General features: G+C 34.8%; 1 protein-coding gene across 3 annotated transcripts in view; it reads left to right on the top strand.

Annotated features, from left to right (window-relative positions):
- cdk17 (cyclin-dependent kinase 17) overlaps positions 1 to 21,227 on the top strand; it is a 141,684-nt gene extending 120,457 nt beyond the window's left edge. For all 3 annotated transcript variants that reach the window (XM_039761268.1, XM_039761269.1, XM_039761270.1), the window contains 6 exons: positions 5,233 to 5,330; positions 9,038 to 9,143; positions 9,234 to 9,276; positions 13,318 to 13,408; positions 15,932 to 16,009; positions 18,955 to 21,227. In XM_039761268.1, coding sequence (XP_039617202.1) covers positions 5,233 to 5,330; positions 9,038 to 9,143; positions 9,234 to 9,276; positions 13,318 to 13,408; positions 15,932 to 16,009; positions 18,955 to 18,992 — 454 coding nt within the window. In that variant the 3' untranslated portion in view covers positions 18,993 to 21,227. The remainder of the gene's footprint in view (positions 1 to 5,232; positions 5,331 to 9,037; positions 9,144 to 9,233; positions 9,277 to 13,317; positions 13,409 to 15,931; positions 16,010 to 18,954) is intronic.
- The last annotated feature ends 957 nt before the right edge of the window (positions 21,228 to 22,184 follow it).

The following is a 22,184-nucleotide window of genomic DNA, read 5'->3' as shown; positions in this document are numbered from 1 at the left end:
CTGTAATCCAATGATTGATCTCCCGATTGCAGTCAGTTAGTACAACAGGTGAAGATGTTGCAGTTGCATCAACACTTATGTAAAGTTGTGTGTCATCGGCAAAGCAGTGGAAGCTTAGACTGTACCGATGAATAATCTCACCTAATGGCAGCATATAGATGTTAAAGAGTTGAGGGATACCTTGTGTAAGTGAAGTAGTGGCAGATTTGTATTCCCTAATTAAGACATAATACTGGCGATCACTGAGGTATGACATGAACCAAGAAAGAGCAGCACCAGAGATACCAATAGCTGAAAGTTGGGACAGTAAAATGTCATGGTTAACTGTATCAAATGCTGTGCTTAAGTCAAGGAGAACTAGAATAGCGGCCACCTCGGAATCTACGGTTATAAGTAAGTCATTGGTTACCTTAAGTAAAGTAGTTTTAGTGCTATGTAGGGCTCTGAATCCAGATTGAAAAGGCTCAAGCAAGTAATGCAAGTTTAAATAATCATTAAGTTAAGCAGCAACAACCTTTTCTAAGATCTTAGCCATAAATGGAAGATTAGAGATTGAGCGATAAAATTTTAGCTGTAATGGATCTAAGCCAGGTTTTTTTTAAAACGGGGTTACATCAGCAGTTTTTAAATCACTTGGAACAACACAGGTGCGGAAACTACAGATGATAAAGTGAGAAATGGGAGTGGAAAGTTTATCAGTGCAAGCCTTAATCAGTAAAGCAGGGGCAGGGTCTGGGTGGCAAGTAGATCGATTTGATTTAGATATTACTTCAGCAATATAAGTTGATGTAGTGGGGTTAAATTTAGATAAATAAACTGAAGATTTAGAAGTAGAACCAAGCCGACAGATATGAGGAATGGTTGGTAGAGAAACCTTGATATATGGTCAGAATTTTTGACTGAAAATAGTCAAAAAATTGATTATAGTGCTCAACAGAGGAATAAGGATTTTTAACAGCAGGTTGACAAAGTCTGTTAACTGTATTAAAAAGAGATCTAGGCTGAAAAGTACCAAAGTCAATAAGGGTGGAATAGTACTTTGAATGTGCAGCCAATAAGGCGCATCTGTATTCCTTCAGGTGTTCGGTGTAAGCCAGGGCGTGAACAGCTGGACCAGTCTTACTCCAGAGTCTTTTCAAGCTGCAACCAATTTGTTTCATGGTACGCAATTCTGCTGTAAACCATGGATTTAATGATCCAAAATTTGTGACAATGTGGAATTATATAGAGACAAAATCTGCATAGGGCAAGACAATCCAGAAACATCATGGAGACAGAAAGCACCGACAGACATAGAAAAGGATAACTGATCAATATTCTTGATATTACGATAGGCTATTTTAGACTTTAGACCTATTTTAGGCAGGGGATAAGTGAAACTAAATTCAATCGGCTTGTGATCTGAGATACCCTTAACTGAACCACATGTAAAATCCAGAATATGGCCATTAGCGTGGGTTGAAAAACCAACATGCTGCATAAAACTTATAAACAGTCCAGTACTGAACGCAGCTCATAAGCAGATGGATAGTCAGTATCCACATGAATATGAAGGTCACTAAGCAAAATAACAGCAGTAGACATGTCACAGACAAGAGTGAGTATTTCATAAAGATGAGAGAAAAAATCTGGCTGAATCTTAGGAGGCCTGTAAATTAATATAATGTGCAGCGAAGCCTTTCACGTGATTTTAGCAACCACGTATTCAAAAGACGTAATGTAATGAAAATCAATAGTGGTTGCTTTAAGGCAATGACACTGAACCACTGCCAATCCATGACCTCGGCCCATCAGACAGAGTTTAGACAAATAGCTATAACCAAAGGGGGTAAGCAGATTTAGTTCTAAATAATCACCTGGATTTTGCCACGTTTCTACAAGGAACAGCATGTCCAGTTTTTTTAGAAATAAATATATCATTGAGGAAAGTAGTTTTATTAGTTAACGATCTGCAGTTCAGGAGTGCACAGTGGAGAGTTAAGACAGATTGTAATCCTTGGTTACTCCAGTCCGGTATCTGCAGCAGGTGTCTCAGCCAATCCGTCTGCCTACTCCATCATCCTGCAGACAGTCTTTTTGAGAAAACAGGTCTAACAGACCAAATCATGGAAATAGTGTCAGCGGATGCAGAGGTAATATTAAAATGACGGCGAGAGGAGCGGTATATATACCGCGGACGATCAATGGCAAGCTCCATGCATAAGCTGTATGTCACCACATCCAGTCTGGAGTGCATACGGTAAGTGCATGATTGTGTTGAAGAGCAGGTAATCATCATCAAAAAAAGCAATATCAGCCACCACCACATTAGCCAGAACCCATAAACTAACTGCAATTAAGCAAAAAACATAGTCAGCTAAGAAAGTTTGCATACAGCAATCCTAACTACATACAGCAATCGAAAAGCTAGATTTGAGGTTGAAACAACCAAAGTGGTAGAGCGGGGTTTCCCCTTAGTGAAATGTGTGTGGGGAAAATATCCAGCAGCACTGTCAAGCATGATAAAGCAGTTTTTTTCCTCTCTTCGTATGCTTGTGACCCAAAAACATCGGCAACAATCAAACATTAACAATGGGAGAAACTTCTGTGCATGGTTTCTACAGCTTTGTAGTATCACACTGGCCTCACAAAACATTATAGGGCACTTTGGGAAAGAATGGTCACCTAAGCCATCTGCACGACAAATTTCCAGGAAGAAATTCAATAAACAAGGTTACTAGCAAATACTGTGTGCTTAGAAAAGCTTCACCCCCTTCAAAATATTCAAATTTTGTTGCTTTGCAGCCTGAAATGAAGACACACGCACACAAAAAAAATGTTTCTCCAGTTATATTTACTCAATGCAACTTCTAATGGCCAAGTGAAAGATATAATAACACACACCCACCTGCACCCGATTAGAGCCAGCATTTTCCGGGATATGGTTACTTATTTAAAATTAGCACCATAAACCCACTTATCACACACCCTCTTCCAGAAAAAGTTGAAGATTGGAAGAAGGTTCACTTTCCAATATGACAATGATGCGAAGCACACAACAAAGCTGACCACAAAGTGGCCGAAGGAGAGAAAGGTGAATGTCTTTGTCTGACCAATCAGAGCCCAGACTTAAACCCTATTGAAAATCTGTGGAATGACTTGTAGATTTCAGTCCACCAATGGTCATCATCCAGATTGACTGATTGCACATATTGTATCCCAACAAACTCATGGCTATAATCAGAGCAAAATTTGGTTCCATAAACTACTGATACGGGGGGTGATCTTTAACCATCTCCTTTTAGTTTTGCATTTTTTTTTCTGTGCTGTTGCTATTATATTTTTCACTTGGCTGTTATGTTGCCCTGAGTAAATACAGCTGGATGAGTATTTTTTTGTGTGTGTCTTCATTTCAGGCTGCAAACTAACAACGTGAATATTTTGAATGGAGGAGTGATTCTTTTCTGTACACATTGTACGTCATATTCACTGTGAGAAACACTTTGATTAATTTCGCCGATCAGCCCTACTCACTTGCTCTGGTGAATTCTCTGCTCCAGGTGTTACATTCCACATTCAAAGAGCCAGTGTCTATTACTAAGTTCTAGTATGTCTAAATAGGTTTTACTCATGCCTGACATGCAAACAGCATAATATCTGTCCTCCCCAGAGTAAAATCATACAGTATACCATCAAAGTATACTACCTATCAACCATTTTGGTGGTCTGGTTTACTTTCTAGGGGTCTGGTTTGTTTGCAATCAATGAAGAAAAACTAAATTCTAACAGTTTTGTTAGAAACTGTTTAGTGGCAAATCAGAGCATTTTCTTTCGATCTGAAGCTGCAAATTATCTCGCTGAAAGAGGCCATTGCCATTACAGAATAACATTGTCATGAAGAGGTTGTATTTGGCCTGCAAAAATCTTTAGGTATGTGGTACATGTCAAAGTAACACCGGCATGAATGCCAGGACCCAGTGTTTCTCAGCAGAACATTGCCCAGAGCAACACATTGCCTCAGTTTGCCTTCTTCCCATAGTGCATCCTGCTACCACCTCTTCCTCAGGTCAATGACACACATACACACCAGGCTGTCCATATTATCTAAAAGAAAGTGTGATTCATTAAACCAGGCTGCTTGCTTCCTTTGCTCTATGGTCCAGTTCTGACGTGCACATGCCCATTGTAGATGCTGTCAGCGGTGGACAGGAGTCAGCATGGGCATCCTGATCATTCTGCGGCTACGCAGCCCCACATGCAACCAACTATTCAGTCATCGTCAGCATTACACTTTCAATAATTTGTGCTACATTAGCACTTCTGTGGAGTCAGACCAGACAGGCTAGTCTTCACTCCCCTCACCCATCAATGAGCACTGAGTACACACAACCGTGTCACTGGTTCACTGGTTGCCCTTTCTTGGACCACATTTGGAAGGTACAGTACTTGCCTCTGCATACCGGAAACACCCTACAAGAACTACTGTTTTGGAAATGCACTGACCCAGTCATCTAGCCATCACATCCTGGCCCTTGTTAAAGTCCCTGAGATTCCTATGCTTGCTCATTTTTCTTACTTCCAATGCATCACCTTCAAGAACTGACTGTTCACTTGCTGCCTAATATATCCCACCTGTTGACAGATGCCATTATAATGAGATAATCAATGTTAGTCACATCTCCTGTCAGAGGCTTTAATGTTGTGGCTGATTGGTAAATACTTTATATGATTTTAAACCATTCTGTAAAGAAGGATACCCCAAAGTATGTCCTTAGTACTTTGCAGGTGAAATCAATAGCTACAAAGAAGAATTTGTCTAAAATTATTTTTGCTAAAGGAATCCGCATCAGTTAGTAAATTTAGGGGCTCATATATTTATACATATATGCAATATGTAAACAAACTTTTCAATAAAGATCCAATAATTTTGTTTTGGATATATGTTCAGTTTTACTGCCTTTATCAGTTGTAATGAGATAACTGAAGATCATATGAAATTTTACTTGCCATTAATGAAGGAATCTTAAAAATTCCCAAAGGTTCATAAAATATTTCTCATAATCGTGTATAAAATAAAGTTTTGCATGTTGTTGGATATTACTCTTTTTTTTGGTCCACTGCTAAGTATATTACATAAGTGATGTTTAAAATGTTGGAATGTCTTTAAAGTACATGTAAGTTTTTTCTTTTGTTTTTTTTTTTTTCCAAGAAATTCATTTTACAGTCATTTAACGTTTTGCTTTATACTTTCAGGGGCGTGGGCTGTATATTTTATGAAATGGCTGCTGGAAGGCCACTTTTTCCAGGCTCAACAGTTGAAGATGAATTGCACTTAATTTTTAGACTTCTGGGTAAAGTTTTTGTTTGTCTTTTATTAATGATCTATAACTTCAGACAATATAACAACTGTCAGCTGAGAAAGGCTGTCTAACACTCTAGCATAGAAGGTACACAGTATAAATGTACAGCATGTAGGATTGACTGTTAAAGCAAAAATGAAGTTGATCCAGCATTCTTTGGTGAATGTCACCACAGAAAGTCCAGAATTGCTTAGGTGGTTTCTTAGGGTAAGTGCTGAAGATACAGTAAAGAAACAGATCAGTAAAGGATATTGGGGAATATAGTGGCAGTAAAATGAAATTTAGAGTTTCGGTAAAAATAAGGCAAAATCATATAACAAAATTATTTGAGTAAGAGGGAAGCATATTCATTTAAAAACTGTTAAAAAAATCATTACTTGTACTAAAATATTGATGTTTAAGTTTTTGATCAGGTTTCAGTTTCATCCAAAATTTAATATTTTTGTCTGTTACTTTATCAGTTTTAATATAACTTGCTGTCCAGATTTAAGCATCTTACTTCTCGTCTATGCGCTGCAATAACTGTTGTTGCAGCTCAGCCATCTACCTATGCAGTAGTGATAACCTTCAGATTCAATAATTTAATGCAGTTTAGTACTTGCTAGTACCCAACCAGCAGATTATGTTTAATAACACAATAGTGTTATTAATGAGCCCCATGAATGTCTGTATGTATGGGTGCCATTTATAGGGAGTGAATGGGGCAACTGCTTCCTAAGCTTACAATTAGACTGCATTCAACAGTGACACAGTTTCAAGTTTTGGCTTATATCCGATTTTATATGTTTGACCATTGAAATTAATTTCGCAAGCGATTCAAATCTGTTATGGTGGGAACAATATGTGGAGAGGTTTAATGCACAACAGATATTTGATGATTTCATAATGTTGAAGGGAGCATTCTATTATGGCAATGTCAGACAGCAAGACTCACTCAGAAAACTATACTTTTTTGTTTCTTATCTTTGTGCATGTGCTTGCACTTTTTTTTTTACATTAAGAAGATAGAAACACCTTGTAAACAGTAATAAATGTTTTGTTATTATTGCAGGTGTTTCCTTTCTCAGAGGGAGAGGGGAGGGCTCCTATAAAGCTTGTTTTGGGTCTAGCTGCAGCAGGTGGCTAATTATGGAAGCAAATTAGCCATGCAATACTGCACTGCCAACATACATTGATTAGTGTTGTATACAGTATCTGGTGGTAGTACTCATAATAATCAAATTATGGTCAGCTAATGTAAAGCAGATTGGCAGTTACTTTACTGTACACATGCATGAAAGTTCTATACATGGCTGCTACAGCTCTGAGATGTTACACTGGCCTTGCAGAGTTTTACAGGACAGTGAGAAAAAAAATGTTCCTCTAAGCCAGCCACAGAGTGAATTTATAGGAAAATACACAGTGAACAAGGTCACCAGCAAATACAGCATATGTGCTGTAAAAAATGCTTTGACAAATTTCACCAATCAACACTATAATCAATTAGTTGAAGCCATACATTGCAAAGTCAACTCAACACAGAAAATTGTGCAAACCATTTGCATCAACTTTGCTTTTTTTGCTGCTGTTCTTTTTCTTGATAACATTTGATTGAATTTATTAACATCAAATAATATTCCTTACAAGAAAGTAAAATTAAAAAAAAAACTAGGTTGAATCAAATCAACCCCCACCATGTTCTTAAGTTAATCGAAATATCAGTGGCTCAATAGGCATCACTCAAATAATGACACTGCCAAGCTTATTAGAGGCTGACTGCGTAAAATACAAATCATTCATAGCATTAATGCACAGGAAAGCCCTTTAAATGACATTGACATGCATTACTAGTCACGTTCTGCAGTAAGACATTTTGGTGAATGGCAAACTTGGATCACTGGCAGAAGCTGCTTTGTTGTTGGTTGGGTGCAATATATGTTAGTATATATGTATTGTTTTAGTTATTATGTTCATGTTTATATAATTTTCAGTTTCAGTAATTACACTTCATATTGCCACTGAATACTTAACTTGTTTTAATTGTTTCCAGTATGATGTTTACAAACTATAATTACATTTAAAACTGGGCAATTCAAAGAAAACTTTTTTTCCAATAATGCTATTAACATTTAATTATGCAGTGCTCTAATTCAAAACCATAATGCGTTTTTTCTGCTGTAGACCGACATGCAGCTTTTTCTTCTTACTTTCTTCTTACTAAACAGCATTTCCTTTTTTGTGTTATTATAGATCAAGTATTATTTCTTGATCAGATGCTTTAAGGACAGCCAATGTCTCTGTTATGTGTTTTTCTGTTTTATGATGCTTAAACTTTTCAAAGCTTTCCCATTGCATCAGCTTCACACTCAAAGTCATGTGTACTCAATTTGAAGATATTGCACTCCCTTCTGTGCTGTTCCAACTATGATCAATGTACTTGAAGATTGGTTCTCAGGGTTGCTTAAATATCACAAATGTGTGCATAATCGAGTCTCAGTTGAGACTCCATTCCATGGAATACCTCCCAGGACTGTTTTTGACTCCTATAAATATTTTCCTTTATAAAATACGTACAGAATGGGGGCCCAAAACGAAATTGTGAATACCCTTTCAAAACTGCTTGTTCTAGTGTGCTATCATAATGTAAAGTTCACTGAAATTCTGTAAAATCAGTTTTCTTTAATGTAATAAAGTGTGCTAAACACCAATGTAGTGCTAATGTATGTTTCTTTATTGTTACTGAAGTCTTTTAAAATAAGATGAAACTCATTAAACCACTTCTGCTGAAGGCAATGTGAGTTTAGCTCACTATGTGTAAAAATTATGATCTTTAGGTTTGTTTTCCTCAGTTTTTGATCCATATTCCTCAACATATCTCAGAGAGTATACCATACATACTCGCATATAAGTCGGGTCTTGAAACATGAAAAATCAATCATAAAATCAGACCCCGACTTATACTCCCATTGAAAAATACACTTTTTTTTTAAATTTTTTTTTTTATTTTACTTCGTCTTGTTTCCTCCAGTTTCTCAGACACATAAAATTTTGTTGCAGCAGTGCAGTTACTAATTTCTTTCTTCCCTTCAACTACTTTTAATTTAAAACCAGCTTCACATTTTTTTCTGATCAAACACTCCATCTTAGATAAGGCATGGTCTTACGATAAAGGTGTATGAGGATGTGAGATACAAAAAAACACTAAGCAGTGTAAATGTCGCATCGGAATAGTTCGGGTATTTCCGTGTGGTCACATAGGTACAATACATAGAAAAAAAAGGCAGTGTGCTCCGTGGTTACTCTCTCAGGTGGACATTAGCATATCATAATCTCTTGGACCAATAGTGTGAGTTTACCGCATTCGACTTATATGACCAACATTATAAAATATGTGAAATTATACCGTAAAATCAAGCCCCGACTTATTCAAGGAAGAACTTAAACGTATGTACAGTACTTTGATCAGCAAATTGGAACATTCCATATTATGAAAACTTTAAGTATAAAACATATTTATGGTTTTATGTTTTTCATGTGTGCTTGTGTTTATTTGTGCAATGACATTAATCAATCCACTAGCCTCACTACTACCAATATTCTACATTATTTAAAAAATTTTAAACAATAAGTAAGATTGTTATGTTAACAATAATGAGCACTACCAACCTTAAAAAATGCTTTGTTGCAATAACTGCTTTTCTCCCTTTTTTCTAATATAGGTACACCTACAGAGGACAGTTGGCCTGGAATATCTTCTATGGAGGAATTTAAATCTTATAACTTTCCCAAATACAAGCAACAGCCATTGATTAACCATGCACCAAGGTACCTTATTTGTTTCTTCAGTTTTGCATTAGCTGTTAATTTATCTATGTCCACTTATTTTATTTTACATTTAATTTATATTTTTTCTAGGCTGGACTCTGAAGGAATTGAATTATTATCTTCATTTCTGCAGGTAAAAATTTCAAAATGTATTTATATTCCTTTTTTTTTTTTAGTATGTTTGTGTTTGTGTGTATGTGTAAGTTGTCTTTTTTTATTTTTACTACCTGCCAGATGTTGTTCTTTCAAAGCTGGGTAATGAATTTAACAGATTAAAAAGTACAAGCTACCAAGAAAGTGAAACATGCAATAAGTAACATTATTCACTGAGGCTATCAGGAGAATCATGATTGGTTTCCAATTTAAAAAGACAGTAAATAGAATTTTAGAAAGCATTTTCAAAACTGCAATATAATGAAAAAAATGTATATGTATATACTGTATATATATAATATATATATATATAATATATATATATAATATATTTATATATATATATATATATTTATATATATATATATATATATATATATATATATATATTTATAAATATATAATGCAATATAACACAATTACAATCTGCATATGTATTATTATAATAAAAATAACAATAATTGAAATATGTAAAAGATAAAAATATGCCTTTTGAATAATCTACTACTATGACAATAACAAAATTATAATAATATATTTTATTTTTTTAATATATAATTCAACAATAATAATAAGTGAAATAACATAGTGACACAGTGATAGTGCTGCTGCCTTCTAAAATTTAGTATGTTGAAGATACACTACATGTAAGGGCTTTGTATTTGTCACTGTGCCCTGTTAACTAAAAAAAAACCAAGCATGTTAATTAAAATCAATGTGCCAAAAAAAGCATACAAAAATAAATAAAAGCTCAGTTTATAAATTTTCAAATGAGTGCATAAAATACAAAACACTGCATTAAATTAACATAAAAAATGCCTATATAAAATTACAAAAAACTCATGTATGATAGAAAGTTTTAAAGTGCAAAATTAACCAAAAGAATCAATGTAAATATTATAGTTTTCTGTTAATTTCATACAGTTTTCACAAGCTCAACTTTTGATGTCAACCTTAAGCACTATTTTTTTGTTTTGTACAATAATATTTAATATATGCAGTGATTTATTTTGTTGTTGTTATTACCTTTGCACCCTGTCTTTACATTTGCTCTTTGGTGCCACCTTAGATAAACACTTTGTATATATTAACAGGACCAATTCCACAAACCTAAGTTAGATTTCCTTTTCTGGTGGATGGGTTTGATTTAAAGTAAAGTATGGGAAAGCCAGCTTCTTTGGACTAGTGAATAGGGACAGGTCTTGATTAAGGCAATTTTGTACTATATAACTACAGGCAAAAACTTCATCACTGCTTTAGAATATGGAACAGAAATCATAAGTAGATTCAGATTGTCAAGTTAGACACAGATTAGGAATCTGTATATTGCTAGCAGTTAACAAATTTAAAAACTAAGGTATTTACTTTATTTATTTATTTATTTTTACAAAGTATCTTTCTATTTTATGATCATGGACATTGACATTTGCTTTGTAGAATTCCCTGCGTGTACATTCTGTTTCAGTTTTCTTCTAAAGGTAAAGCTCTTAAATGACTTCCTTGCCATCGGTAAATTATTAGCATCAAATATTATCTATCGCCAAGATCCAGGAATCTCCTTTGATATTAGAGCTATGAACTAGGTAATATACAGGTGGTTTTGATTCTCTGTAACTCAAAAAAATTCCTTAGCCGCTAATAATAACAATGACAAATTTTATTTATATAACACCTTTCCCATGCTCAAATCATGCCACACTAATTGTGTTTTGTGCATTGACCATCATCAAAAACCAAGTCACTAGGAAAAGCAGGAATTAATCTGAGGCAAAAATGTTTTACTTGTGGCAATTGTATATGGTGTGTTCAAATGTAAGCAGCTCCAGTGAATTAATAATATTAACCCCTGGAGGACCAGAGCTATGAACCAGCTAGAGCTAAGATAACATGTTAGAAGTGGTACATGCCAGCAGAGAGTTACAGCAGAAAATATTGGATGTAATAAAAGCATCGGGAACTTTCTCAGTATTAGAAAAGAAGAGGAATGTGTGAACATATGATATGTTACAGAGACAGAATAAAAAAGTTTCTTAATGTGTTTTATGTGGGTTAAATGATACTATAGTGAATGAAAGGTACTTTAATTTCTTCAGATGAGCTTTAGTTACAATTAGCATAACCTGTGTTTTTATTAGGTTAATTTTAAAGAACTGCTCTGCATTCAGCATTACTTTTCAACAAGGTCAGTTGTGACCTGAGAAATCTGTGATGAACATTCACATTTAACAGTGAAACATGTCTGAGTATCATCCACATAGAAATGGTAGCTCAGTCAAGAACTACAAATAATATTGCCAAGGGGAAGCATGTAGATACAGAACAGCAGAGGGCTGAGAACAGAGCCTTGAGGGGACTCCTTGTGTGTCTGATGTTGAGCTGGACCTATTAATGTCAAGACTGACTAAGATAGGACTGGATGGCAGTGCCAGAGACAAATAGGATATTTATTTTCCATTCTGGATAGTAGAATATCATAATTAATAGTGTCAAGTATTGCAGCAAGGTCTGTTTAAGCAGAGCAGTTTCACAGATTAGCTATGCCCCAAAGCCAGACTAAAACAGACAAACCATCTACTCTTTATGCCAGTCTATTTTGTCTTGATGGTTGTAATGTTATATTTTACTTTTTAAGCTTTTATGCTAATATACTATAATTTTTGTCTAGTGCTATGGGTTTTGTTTTTAACCTTTTCTGAGTTCATGAGAATTACTTATGCACACTTTGAAATCACTTCAGTTTTCTTTGTCCAGTGCCTCGTGACTTACCGGTATGAGAAAACCCCTAAATATGACATACTGTTTGACTGAGTTATGTTTGACTAGTTATGCAGGATGTCAAGCTTTTTGAGGTTCCCTCCTATTTGTTACCCTGTAAACCTAAAAGCCTCCAATTCTTAAGCCATTTTGGACCATATTTTGTGCAATAAAGTACACCCTTATATTAAAGAGTAAACTAATAGGTGTCATCAGCTGTATCTGTCCTGGTGTCTATATAAACATGGAAAATTTCATTCTCTCTATTACATCTTGCCTAAAGAAGGGGCATGAGTTGCCTTGAAAGCTTGCATATTGTAATCTTTTTAGTCAGCCAATAAAAGGTGTCATTTTGCTTGACTTCTCACAGCATCCATAATGGCTAACACGGTACAACACCCTGCTACTATCATCAGAAGTACTTGGAATTGTGCATGCCACATCAACTGACCCCAGAGAATATTTAGACTTTAAACACTTAAACTGAAGCACACATTTTAATATTTCAAGTATTTGACACAACTATTCTTGTTTATTATGTACTTCCATTGCATTTCTTATAAGCATCATGAAATGTGGGTGGCTTATATCATGATAACTCTGGATGACATATTATGTTCAGAAAAAAGGAAACCATAAATTTGTTTAATTCAGCAGTACTGTACATATAGTAAAATGCATTGTTTTTCTCTCAAACAAAATTTGTGGTAATGTGTTATGTGGAGAGTCCTCATAATGTAATAAGTTGTATCAAAGGTAGATTTCTTCTGCTTTGTAAATGTTAATCATGTTTGTTTTTTTGTGTTGTATATAATGTTTTATTATCTTTGGGTAAATATGGTAATTCATTGTATACCAATGTTTTCTGCTGCTTTCTGCTTATAAATTTGATAATGCTTTAAATTTCCAGTAGAGGTCATATTTTCTCCATCATGCTATTTAACTTATTAAAATCTTTTTGATAGATATTTTCTGCTTCTTTTTTTGCTCCCCAGGTAATCTGTCTTGTACTTTCTATTGGTTAGTCATAGAAAAAATATTTTTCCTAAATTTTCATTTTATAAAATTTCCAATAAAACAGACAATGAAATGCATGTTTTTTTTTGCACTGTTTATGTACAACTAGTCAGAATTTACTAGGTTATAAAAGGAATTTATACATTTGATCATTTCTCCCCTTCACCTTCAGCACCTATCTGGCAGTCTCTTATGTCCACTAGCTAAATGTTGAACTTCTGCTTATGTTAACTATACTTTTTGTTTTCAGTATGAAACTAAGAAGAGAATTTCTGCGGAAGAGTCTATGAAACATACCTACTTTAAAAGCCTTGGAACAAGGGTGTACAGTTTACCTGAAAGTAAGTAATCCTTTTGAACTTAAAAGGAGAATCATATGCCAGTGTTCTTGCATAATGTGTGCCATGAACTTTATTCATATCCTGTCTTTATGACACAGAATGTCAAATGGTCGATTGTATATCTAGAGGACATCATTTGAATGATGTTATCAGTAGAAGTTAAGATTACTATTTTACACACAGGCAAACTTCAGCCATTCTGTCCCCAGAAAAGGGTGTCATTAAGGCAAAAGGAGAGAAGCATACATAATATAGTATATGCAGGGGTTGTTTATATTGTCACACACATAAGAATTACATGAGCACCTTAAGCAACAGCTTTTTTGGTTGGCAAAAACAGACCCAGAAACATTTTTTTTTTTTTTGCAACTTTCAGTTATGGTTTCCTGTGTGCTGCTGCCTAGATTACCCAGTGATCTCTGTATCAATCTTCCTTTTATGCAATCTGGGTACTGGAACCCATTGCCATTGTGTCTTTCACAAATGTAGTGATTAAATCTCCTTAAGCGACATATTTTGCAGACCCTTTATTGTTATTGCATCTTTTAGTACCAGTGTGAGTACTAACAAATAGTTTTCATTGCACTATAAGGTATAATGACAGTAAATTAACCGGAACAGAATCAGTGAATTGTTTGCGAAGGCTACAATGCTTGTTGCCACATTTGATGCTGGCAATGATTGACAGCCCTCCTTCAAATGAGAACACATGAATGATAAACATATGTTGCCTCAAAGCATGATATCTTGCTTTATGCAGACCCACTAATATTACCTTCAACTAAAATATAATATATGTATGTGTGTGTGTGTATATATATATATATATATATATATATATATATATATATATATATATATATATATATATATATATATATATATATATATATATATATATATATATATATATATATATATATATATATATATATATACACACACATACACAGTGGGTGCGGAAAGTATTCAGACTCCTTCAATTTTTCACTCTTTGTTATATTGCAGCCATTTGCTAAAATCATTTAAATTTATTTTTTTTCCTCATTAATGTACACACAGCACGTCATATTGACAGACAAAAAAAAAGAATTTTTGAAATTGTTGCAGATTTATTAAAAAAGAAAAACTGAAATATCACATGGTCCTAAGTATTCAGACCCTTTGCTCAGTATTAAGTAGAAGCATCCTTTTGAGCTAATACAGCCATGAGTCTTCTTGGGAAAGATGCAACAAGTTTTTCATATCTGGATTTGGGGATCCTCTGCCATTCCTCCTTGTAGATCCTCTCCAGTTCTGTCAGGTTGGATGGTAAACGTTGGTGGACAGCCATTTTTAGGTCTCTACAGAGATGCTCAATTGGGTTTAAGTCAGGGCTCTGGCTGGGCCATTCAAGAACAGTCACAGAGTTGTTCTAAAAGTTCTATTTTAGTCTCATCAGACCAGAGAATCTCATTTCTCACCATCTCAGAGTCCTTCAGGTGTCTTTTAGCAAACTCCAAGATAGAACTTTTTGGCCTTAATTCTAAGTGGTATGTGTGGAGACAACCAGGCACTGCTCATCACTTGTCCAATACAGTCCCCACAGTTAAGCATGGCAGTGGCAGCATCATGCTGTGGGGGTGTTTTTAAGCTGCAGGGACAGGACGACTGGTTGCAATCGAGGGAAAGATGAATGCGGGCAAGTACAGAGATATCCTGGACAAAAACCTTCTCCAGAGTGCTAAGGACCTCAGACTGGGCCGAAGTTTTACCTTCCAACAAGACAATGACCCTAGGCACACAGCTAAAATAACAAAGGAGTGTCTTCACAACAACTCTGTGACTGTTCTTGAATGGCCCAGCCAGAGCCCTTACTTAAACCCAATTGAGCATCTCTGGAGAGACCTAAAAATGGCTGTCCACCAACGTTTACCATCCAACCTGACAGAAATGGAGAGGATCTGCAAGGAGGAATGGCAGAGGATCCCCAAATCCAGGTGGCATCTTTCCCAAGAAGACTCATGGCTGTATTAGCTCAAAAGGGTGCTTCTACTAAATACTGAGCAAAGGGTCTGAATACTTAGGACCATGTGATATTTCAGTTTTTCTTTTTTAATAAATCTGCAACAATTTCAAAAATTATTTTTTTTCTCTGTCAATATGGCGTGTTATGTGTACATTAATGAGGGAAAAAATTAAATGATTTTAGCAAATGGCTGCAATATAACAGAGTGAAAAATTGAAGGGGGTCTGAATACTTTCCGTACCCACTGTGTGAGTATATATGTGTGTGTATATATATATATATATATATATATATATATATATATATATATATATATATATATATATATATATATATATATATATAAATGAAACCCTGAATTAGATTGATGGGCTTTGGAAATGGGGTGTTTTTTTTACCATTTTTGAGATTAAATGAGCTGGCAAAATTGTTAAGACTACAGACATGAATCTTGCCTTCAAAACTGCTTGCGCCTTCTAGTATTTAATTATGTTGTTTTGTTAATTTATGCACAGGTTTATCAATATTTACTTTGAAGGATATTCAGCTGCAGAAGGACCCTGGATTTCGAAATTCATCGTACCCAGAAACGGGTAATTAAACACATTTGTTTTATTTATATAATATCCCATTCAGAATTGTTTCCTGCTATGCTGCCAGTGCTCTCATTGGCCCTTTAATGAAATAAGTGAGTTCAGCAAATGCATGAATCGTCATTCTATGTTTATATTTGTTTTCATAATTAAGCAGTGTTTAAAGTTTATTTGATATGTAACTTTTATTGGTTTTCCTTGTGTACTGTAAACACCTGCTGCTTAGTTGAATTGGCCTGAAAAATGCTGTGGTTTTAAAGTGACATTTTCTCTATTTTAAGTTATGTTTTCTTTTAAGGTCATAATTTACATGCACTGAATTTATCAATTCATGTTATTGTAAGATCTAATCAAGAAATTACAAAAGTTTATAACTAGTAAATTTAAAGGTTTAATAATTTGCTGTGAATTACTTTGTGGTGTATACACTTTTAAGTTTAGTTTATGACACATGAGCTTAGTTCTTTTTAGTAACAGGCCTAAATATCTTTTTAGTGGTTTGATATTTGTTTTGTATTTTGTGCTTATCATGAGTCACAGCAGTGGTTTTTGTTTCTGTCTGTCTCCGCTAAAAGCTGCTGTCCCACTTAAAAGGCTTAGCCCCTTATTTAAGAGTCTTTACCCAGTAAGCACACACGCAGTCACAACTCTCGGACACTGTTCAACCTGAATGACTATGTGTTTATAATAAGTGCAGCTCTCACAGCAACTAAGATGGAGTTATCATACACAGAGCTTATATACTCCCATTATAAACCATGGTCTTGATAAAATTGATCAGTAAATTACAATTCCTAAACACTCTAGCATTTTTTCACTTAATTAACAAGAGCACTTAAATACTTGAGGATGCCAAAAAAATATAAAAAAGCCAAGAATGAGACAAATGTCCAAATGCAGGTGTCATAGAGCCTGTTCTTTTTCTTCATGTTTCAAAGTGTTATGAAAATTTAACTGATCGTTCAAGAAAAGATAAATTGCAAAGAAAAATTTTACATGGCACAACATGAACTACTTATACATGGGAATATATTGACTATTTGAATTAACAATTCCTTGAATTAACAATACAATAAAATCCGGGTTGGTACTGTTAGTACAAAAGATCAAAGAAAACAGATACAGATATAATTGTTTGATTATACATTTAGTTTTATTGTTCTATTGCTCTGAAATATAGAATCTTTAGTGTGCATGAATGTGCTATATCAGCAGTTTTCCTGCACTAAATTTGGTAAAGATTTATATTTCTGTATAATATGTTTTTGTACATGGAATGATTCATAAAATGTATGATACAATACACAATTCTGTACATATTTGATTTTGTAATGCTAAGCCAACTTGCTAATGTGAGGATATAACTGGATCAACATTCAAGAGAATGCAGTCCACTGCCCTGTATGAGATCTCCTCATCCTCGACAGCACTGGCCATTGACTTGTTGTCTGTCTCCTGGGCCATGACCAGTTCACCAAACACCTCAGACATGGCAGACTCTTATGTCTTATGGACGTCATACTTACTATTCTGCTGTCTGTTCCTCTGGTGAGTTGTCTGGCCCTGTGTTATTTAGGAATTTGCATGAGTATAAATAACTGAAATATTAAATTATGAAATCTATATAAACATGTGGAGCAATATAAAATGACAAATACCAGTAAGCATATTATATTATTATATTGTTCTAAAATTAAATCAAGACAATTCAAATTGATACATTAACTCCTGTTTTCTGTTTCGAGAGGCCATCGTATCATTTTATGTTCCTTCAAAGGAGCTGAGAGATCAGGCTCACTTGCATTACTTTCTAATATTAATGACATGTGCAGATATCCTATTTGTGTCCCCAGACTCAAAATTACTAATGCATTCCCAATATTTTGTCATTGGTCACAGAATAGTCTTGTTTTCCATCTCTAGTGTTCATACAGTCCCTGTCAGCTATATGATGCAGTTTTCACTGGTATGACTCTTGTAACATCATATTACTGTTGTTAAAGTCAGTTAGGTCTCAAAATGTCTGTAGTTAGAATGGAAGCCTGCATTCTCAGCTACCAAGTCAGTAAGTACTACTATGATCATCTCAGCTGCTGCAACAAATCCTTTAGCACAAATTAAATCAGCCGGGAAAGGTTAAAAATTGTGGTATGGAGACTTCGATGCGTTGCTTCTAGTGTGTTGCTTTGTGTTTCCTTCTAATTCCACCTATTGACAGAGAATTGTGACATCTAGGCAGGTATGTCAACATGTTTTTGTTATTAGCACCAGTGTATGCTACTGCTGTGTGACATATTTGGCACACTGTAAATATCAATCCGCTTTTTGATAATTGACACTGTCAAAAATTACAGAGAAGCTAGAGTATACCCCAACACATTGCTGTAATCCATTGCACAAAGTATGGTAGCAATACAGAGCATTTCTTTATTTCTATTTTATGCAGTCCTGTAGTAAAAGGAGAAAAAAAAAAAGTTTTTTTGAGGTGCAAGAGGCCAAAGATGTGCCTGATAGTTTAACTGGCAACACTTGATTGACCGAGTGTGAGTGTTTGCTTTCCAATTGAATACCGTCCCAGTCCAGTTCAGTTCCTAACTTGCTCCAACTACTGCTGAGATATACTCCAGTTCAATGCAACCCTGTCTTTGAGAAAACTGGGCCGAGAAAAAACAGATAAATGCTTCTGTAGTTTTTATTTTTATATAATACTATTTGTAAGAACAATACTAATGAACAGGGCAGCAAATCACCTGGCTGTGCAAATTAATTGTTTTTTTCTTATGAACAGTTTAGCATGTGTACCAGGCTCACTTGTAAAATATGAATTTGTCAAATGACATTTTTATGAGAATTATATTTTTCAAATGTTGGAAATTCATTTCAACTCATTTTTCATATTTGATTACCCAGATTTTAATGAAATTGCCTTTTTTTTTTCTCCCTAGGACATGGCAAAAGCAGAAGACAAAGTATGCTGTTTTAGACAAGTCCCCACAATGGGAGTTTCAGCTATTCCAGCCAGCCAGCCAAGGATAGAGTGAAGCTGTCATACCCTGTCCTGTTCTGCTATGCCTCGTTGTAGACCTCTTTGATGAGGAGGGTCTATTTTCATCAGATGTGCAGAATGATTTTGTTTTTAACTTGCCTGTCACAGTGTGACATTATTTTGTACAGAGAGTTTTAAGGTTCTCCTTTATTGTTAAAGCCAGTAATTTACAGCTACCTGTAAAGTGTAGCTGTTGAGGCTATTGAGCTGGACTGCAAAAAGTGTGTTATTTATTGGGGGAATCACTTGCTGCTAAATGACTACTGTCTATATTTAACAAAATGGAAATGCTGCTGAGGGTCCAGTGGCTTTCTATGTGAACTTGTTTGTTTGTCCTAAGTGACTGCATTGAAATACTGTTCTTTTTGTTTGTTTTGTTTTGTTTTGTTTTTTAAGATACTACTTGCCTAGTGTTTAGGTGACTCTTAATTTCCAGTTTTGGCTTCAGGGCATTGCAAAGTGATTTGTTACTTTTTATTTAGGCTTATGCCTTGCTAAAATTTCCCAGATATTTCCATTTCTATGTAAATTTGAAGAAAGTTGTTTTTTAATATACAGACAATACAGAAAATGTTTTCAAATAGATTTGTTATTCTAAACAAAGTAGCTCATCTGTTTGCTATTTTAGTGCAGATTGACAAAAATAGCTTTGTACAAATCAAATATAACAGACCAGTATGGCTATTACATTTTTATACTGTACATTCCTGAAGTTTTGTGTAACAGGATAATTTGTCTTGCATTACAGCTGCAATTTGTGTCAGCCTTTCTGTATGTATCAATTTGCCTTAGCTTTCTGTATGACAACTCTGTTTAGGTCTTCCTTTTGCACAGGGCCATTTGGGGATTTGGTAACAACAGATCTTTATAGTAGCAGTTTCAAAGTTATAGTTAATTAATCTCACCTGGGTAGGCCAAAGTCTATAAGTTTCATTCATAGCACAATAACGAAGAAAGTTGAATGTGAACAAGCTAATGCACACGTCCAAGGAGACTTGCAGTGTAACACTGAAGAAAAGTTTCAAGAGGTGATAATGGCTATTAGTTTGACCTGTTGGCTCAAGGTATTTATGCACTCTTTGTATAGTAACTAATATTTTTTAACAATACCCCCTTTTAGTTTTATGTCTAAGTATATACTTAATTATTTAAGTAAGAAAGAAATATGTAGGGGTCCAAAGTCATATATTTGTCATCGTTGTAATACAGAACAGTGGTTAATTGTTTTTTGTCAAACTACAATCTGCTGTTGCATTCTTTAGTCACAAGAAGTTGAACAGTATGTGTAACCAAATATATTACTCCCAAAAAATAATGTTGAGGAATTCAGACTTCATCCAGTTGTGGAATACAATTTATTTTGGCTATTTTTAGGTATGGGGCTTAAGAAATGTGTTTGCATGTATCTCTGAAGAATGTATTTATTATGCTGACCCATTCTGAAGAGTGTAATACAACTTGGAGGAATGGATCTCATCATTGTGTTTCCATTGCAACATATGTGATCATTATTGCCAATTTAATGCATACAAATTGAGCTTTACCTCTATGTTTGTTACTTTCCCATTAGTGGCACACTGTGCTTTGGTTATATTTAAGAACTTTTTCTATGTTGATAATGCATCTCAGTGAGTATCTTAAGTATGCCTTTGCAGATGTATTTGAATGCATTTGTGTTTGCCTTTAAGAAATAATTGTTCAGTGAATCTAAATGACTGTAAATGTTTTATAGAATAATTTTGTAATATTCCTTCATTAATGTGAAGGGACAATTTTAAGAGGTGAGCTGTTAACTGTAAACACTTTCAGGGGTCCTACCATTTCTGCCTACAACTATGAAATCATGTAGTTTAATTAACAGTATTAAGAAATTTTCTTATGTAACATTTAACCTTATTTGTGAATTGTGACTGTGGCATGTTGGGGAAATTGTGTTTAAGTAGTATTTGTATTTTTGTTTTCGTTTTGCTCTCAAAGTTTACATTGGAATTTTGCTAGGAAGCAGATTGCCGTGTAACAAGGAGGTGAGATGGACCACTTCTCTTTTTCAGGATGGATATACAAACAAAATGATTTCAAATTGAAATTGTAGGCTAACAAACTGCTGTGTTTCCCACTGACAGTAATGTATTAATATTGTACTTTTTCAAGTATAAACTTTACCTGATTCAATGTCTTTGTTTTAATCTCATGTACTGCAGCATTTAGCCATGCACACTATGCTTCTTTCAAGAAGATTTCTGAATCCCACCTTTTCAAGTCTTTTGTTTTCTACTCACAACTGCTTTTCAAAATCTTCATGCAGGTTTGTTTACTGGGGATACTAAAATATACCAAGAGAAGGTACTGTGAAGTGTCAGAATTAGACCATAATAACTGAGAAGCAAAATATTATTATGTTACATTACAGTGCCTTACAAAAGTAGTAGACATGTTATATAAATTAGATGGCACTAGTCCCCCCCAAATGCCAGTTTAATTCCAGATTGTATGGTGACAAAACAGGATAAATACAGAAAGGAACGAATACTTTTGCAGGGCCCTACATGTTTTAAATACAACAAACAGTTTTGGAAAAAATGTCTTCCATTGTGTTTATTCCCCTGATTTAACCTGAGCAGAAGTATTGGGACAAATAAAGCTGAAGCAAAATAAAGTTGGTTAAAGTCAGTATTTAGTCGCATATCCCTTACACACAATAGTGTGAGAGCCAGTGACTTCATCAGACTCTTGATAACTTCATTGGCATGGTTTCTTCTTAAGGGTTGATATACATTCTTAGTTGTGCTTAAACCAGGAATCTGACCTCGCCTTTCTGATGAGCTCCTTGGTTAGGTGGGCAGTATGTTTTGGGTCTTTGTCTTTTTGTATTATGAATTTCTGTCCATTGTGCTTGGAGGCATTTGTTTGGATTTGAGAAGAGATGATGTCACTTTGCTGCCATTATCATTTTCATGATCAATAAAGGCCAGTGAGCCAGTTCCAGAAGCTGTCATTTGTGCCCAAGCCATTACGCTGGCTCCTCAATGCTTCAGAGATGAGCTGGTGTGCTTTTTCATATCATCTCTTTCTCCTTACTTTCCCTTCCTATCATTCTGGCAAAGGTTAATCTTTACCTCACCTGTCCAT

This window comes from Polypterus senegalus, chromosome 8 (assembly GCF_016835505.1).
Source record: "Polypterus senegalus isolate Bchr_013 chromosome 8, ASM1683550v1, whole genome shotgun sequence".
NCBI lineage: Eukaryota > Metazoa > Chordata > Cladistia > Polypteriformes > Polypteridae > Polypterus > Polypterus senegalus.
The sequence above is the reverse complement of the archived record's forward strand: the minus strand, read 5'-3'. Positions and strand labels throughout refer to the sequence as shown.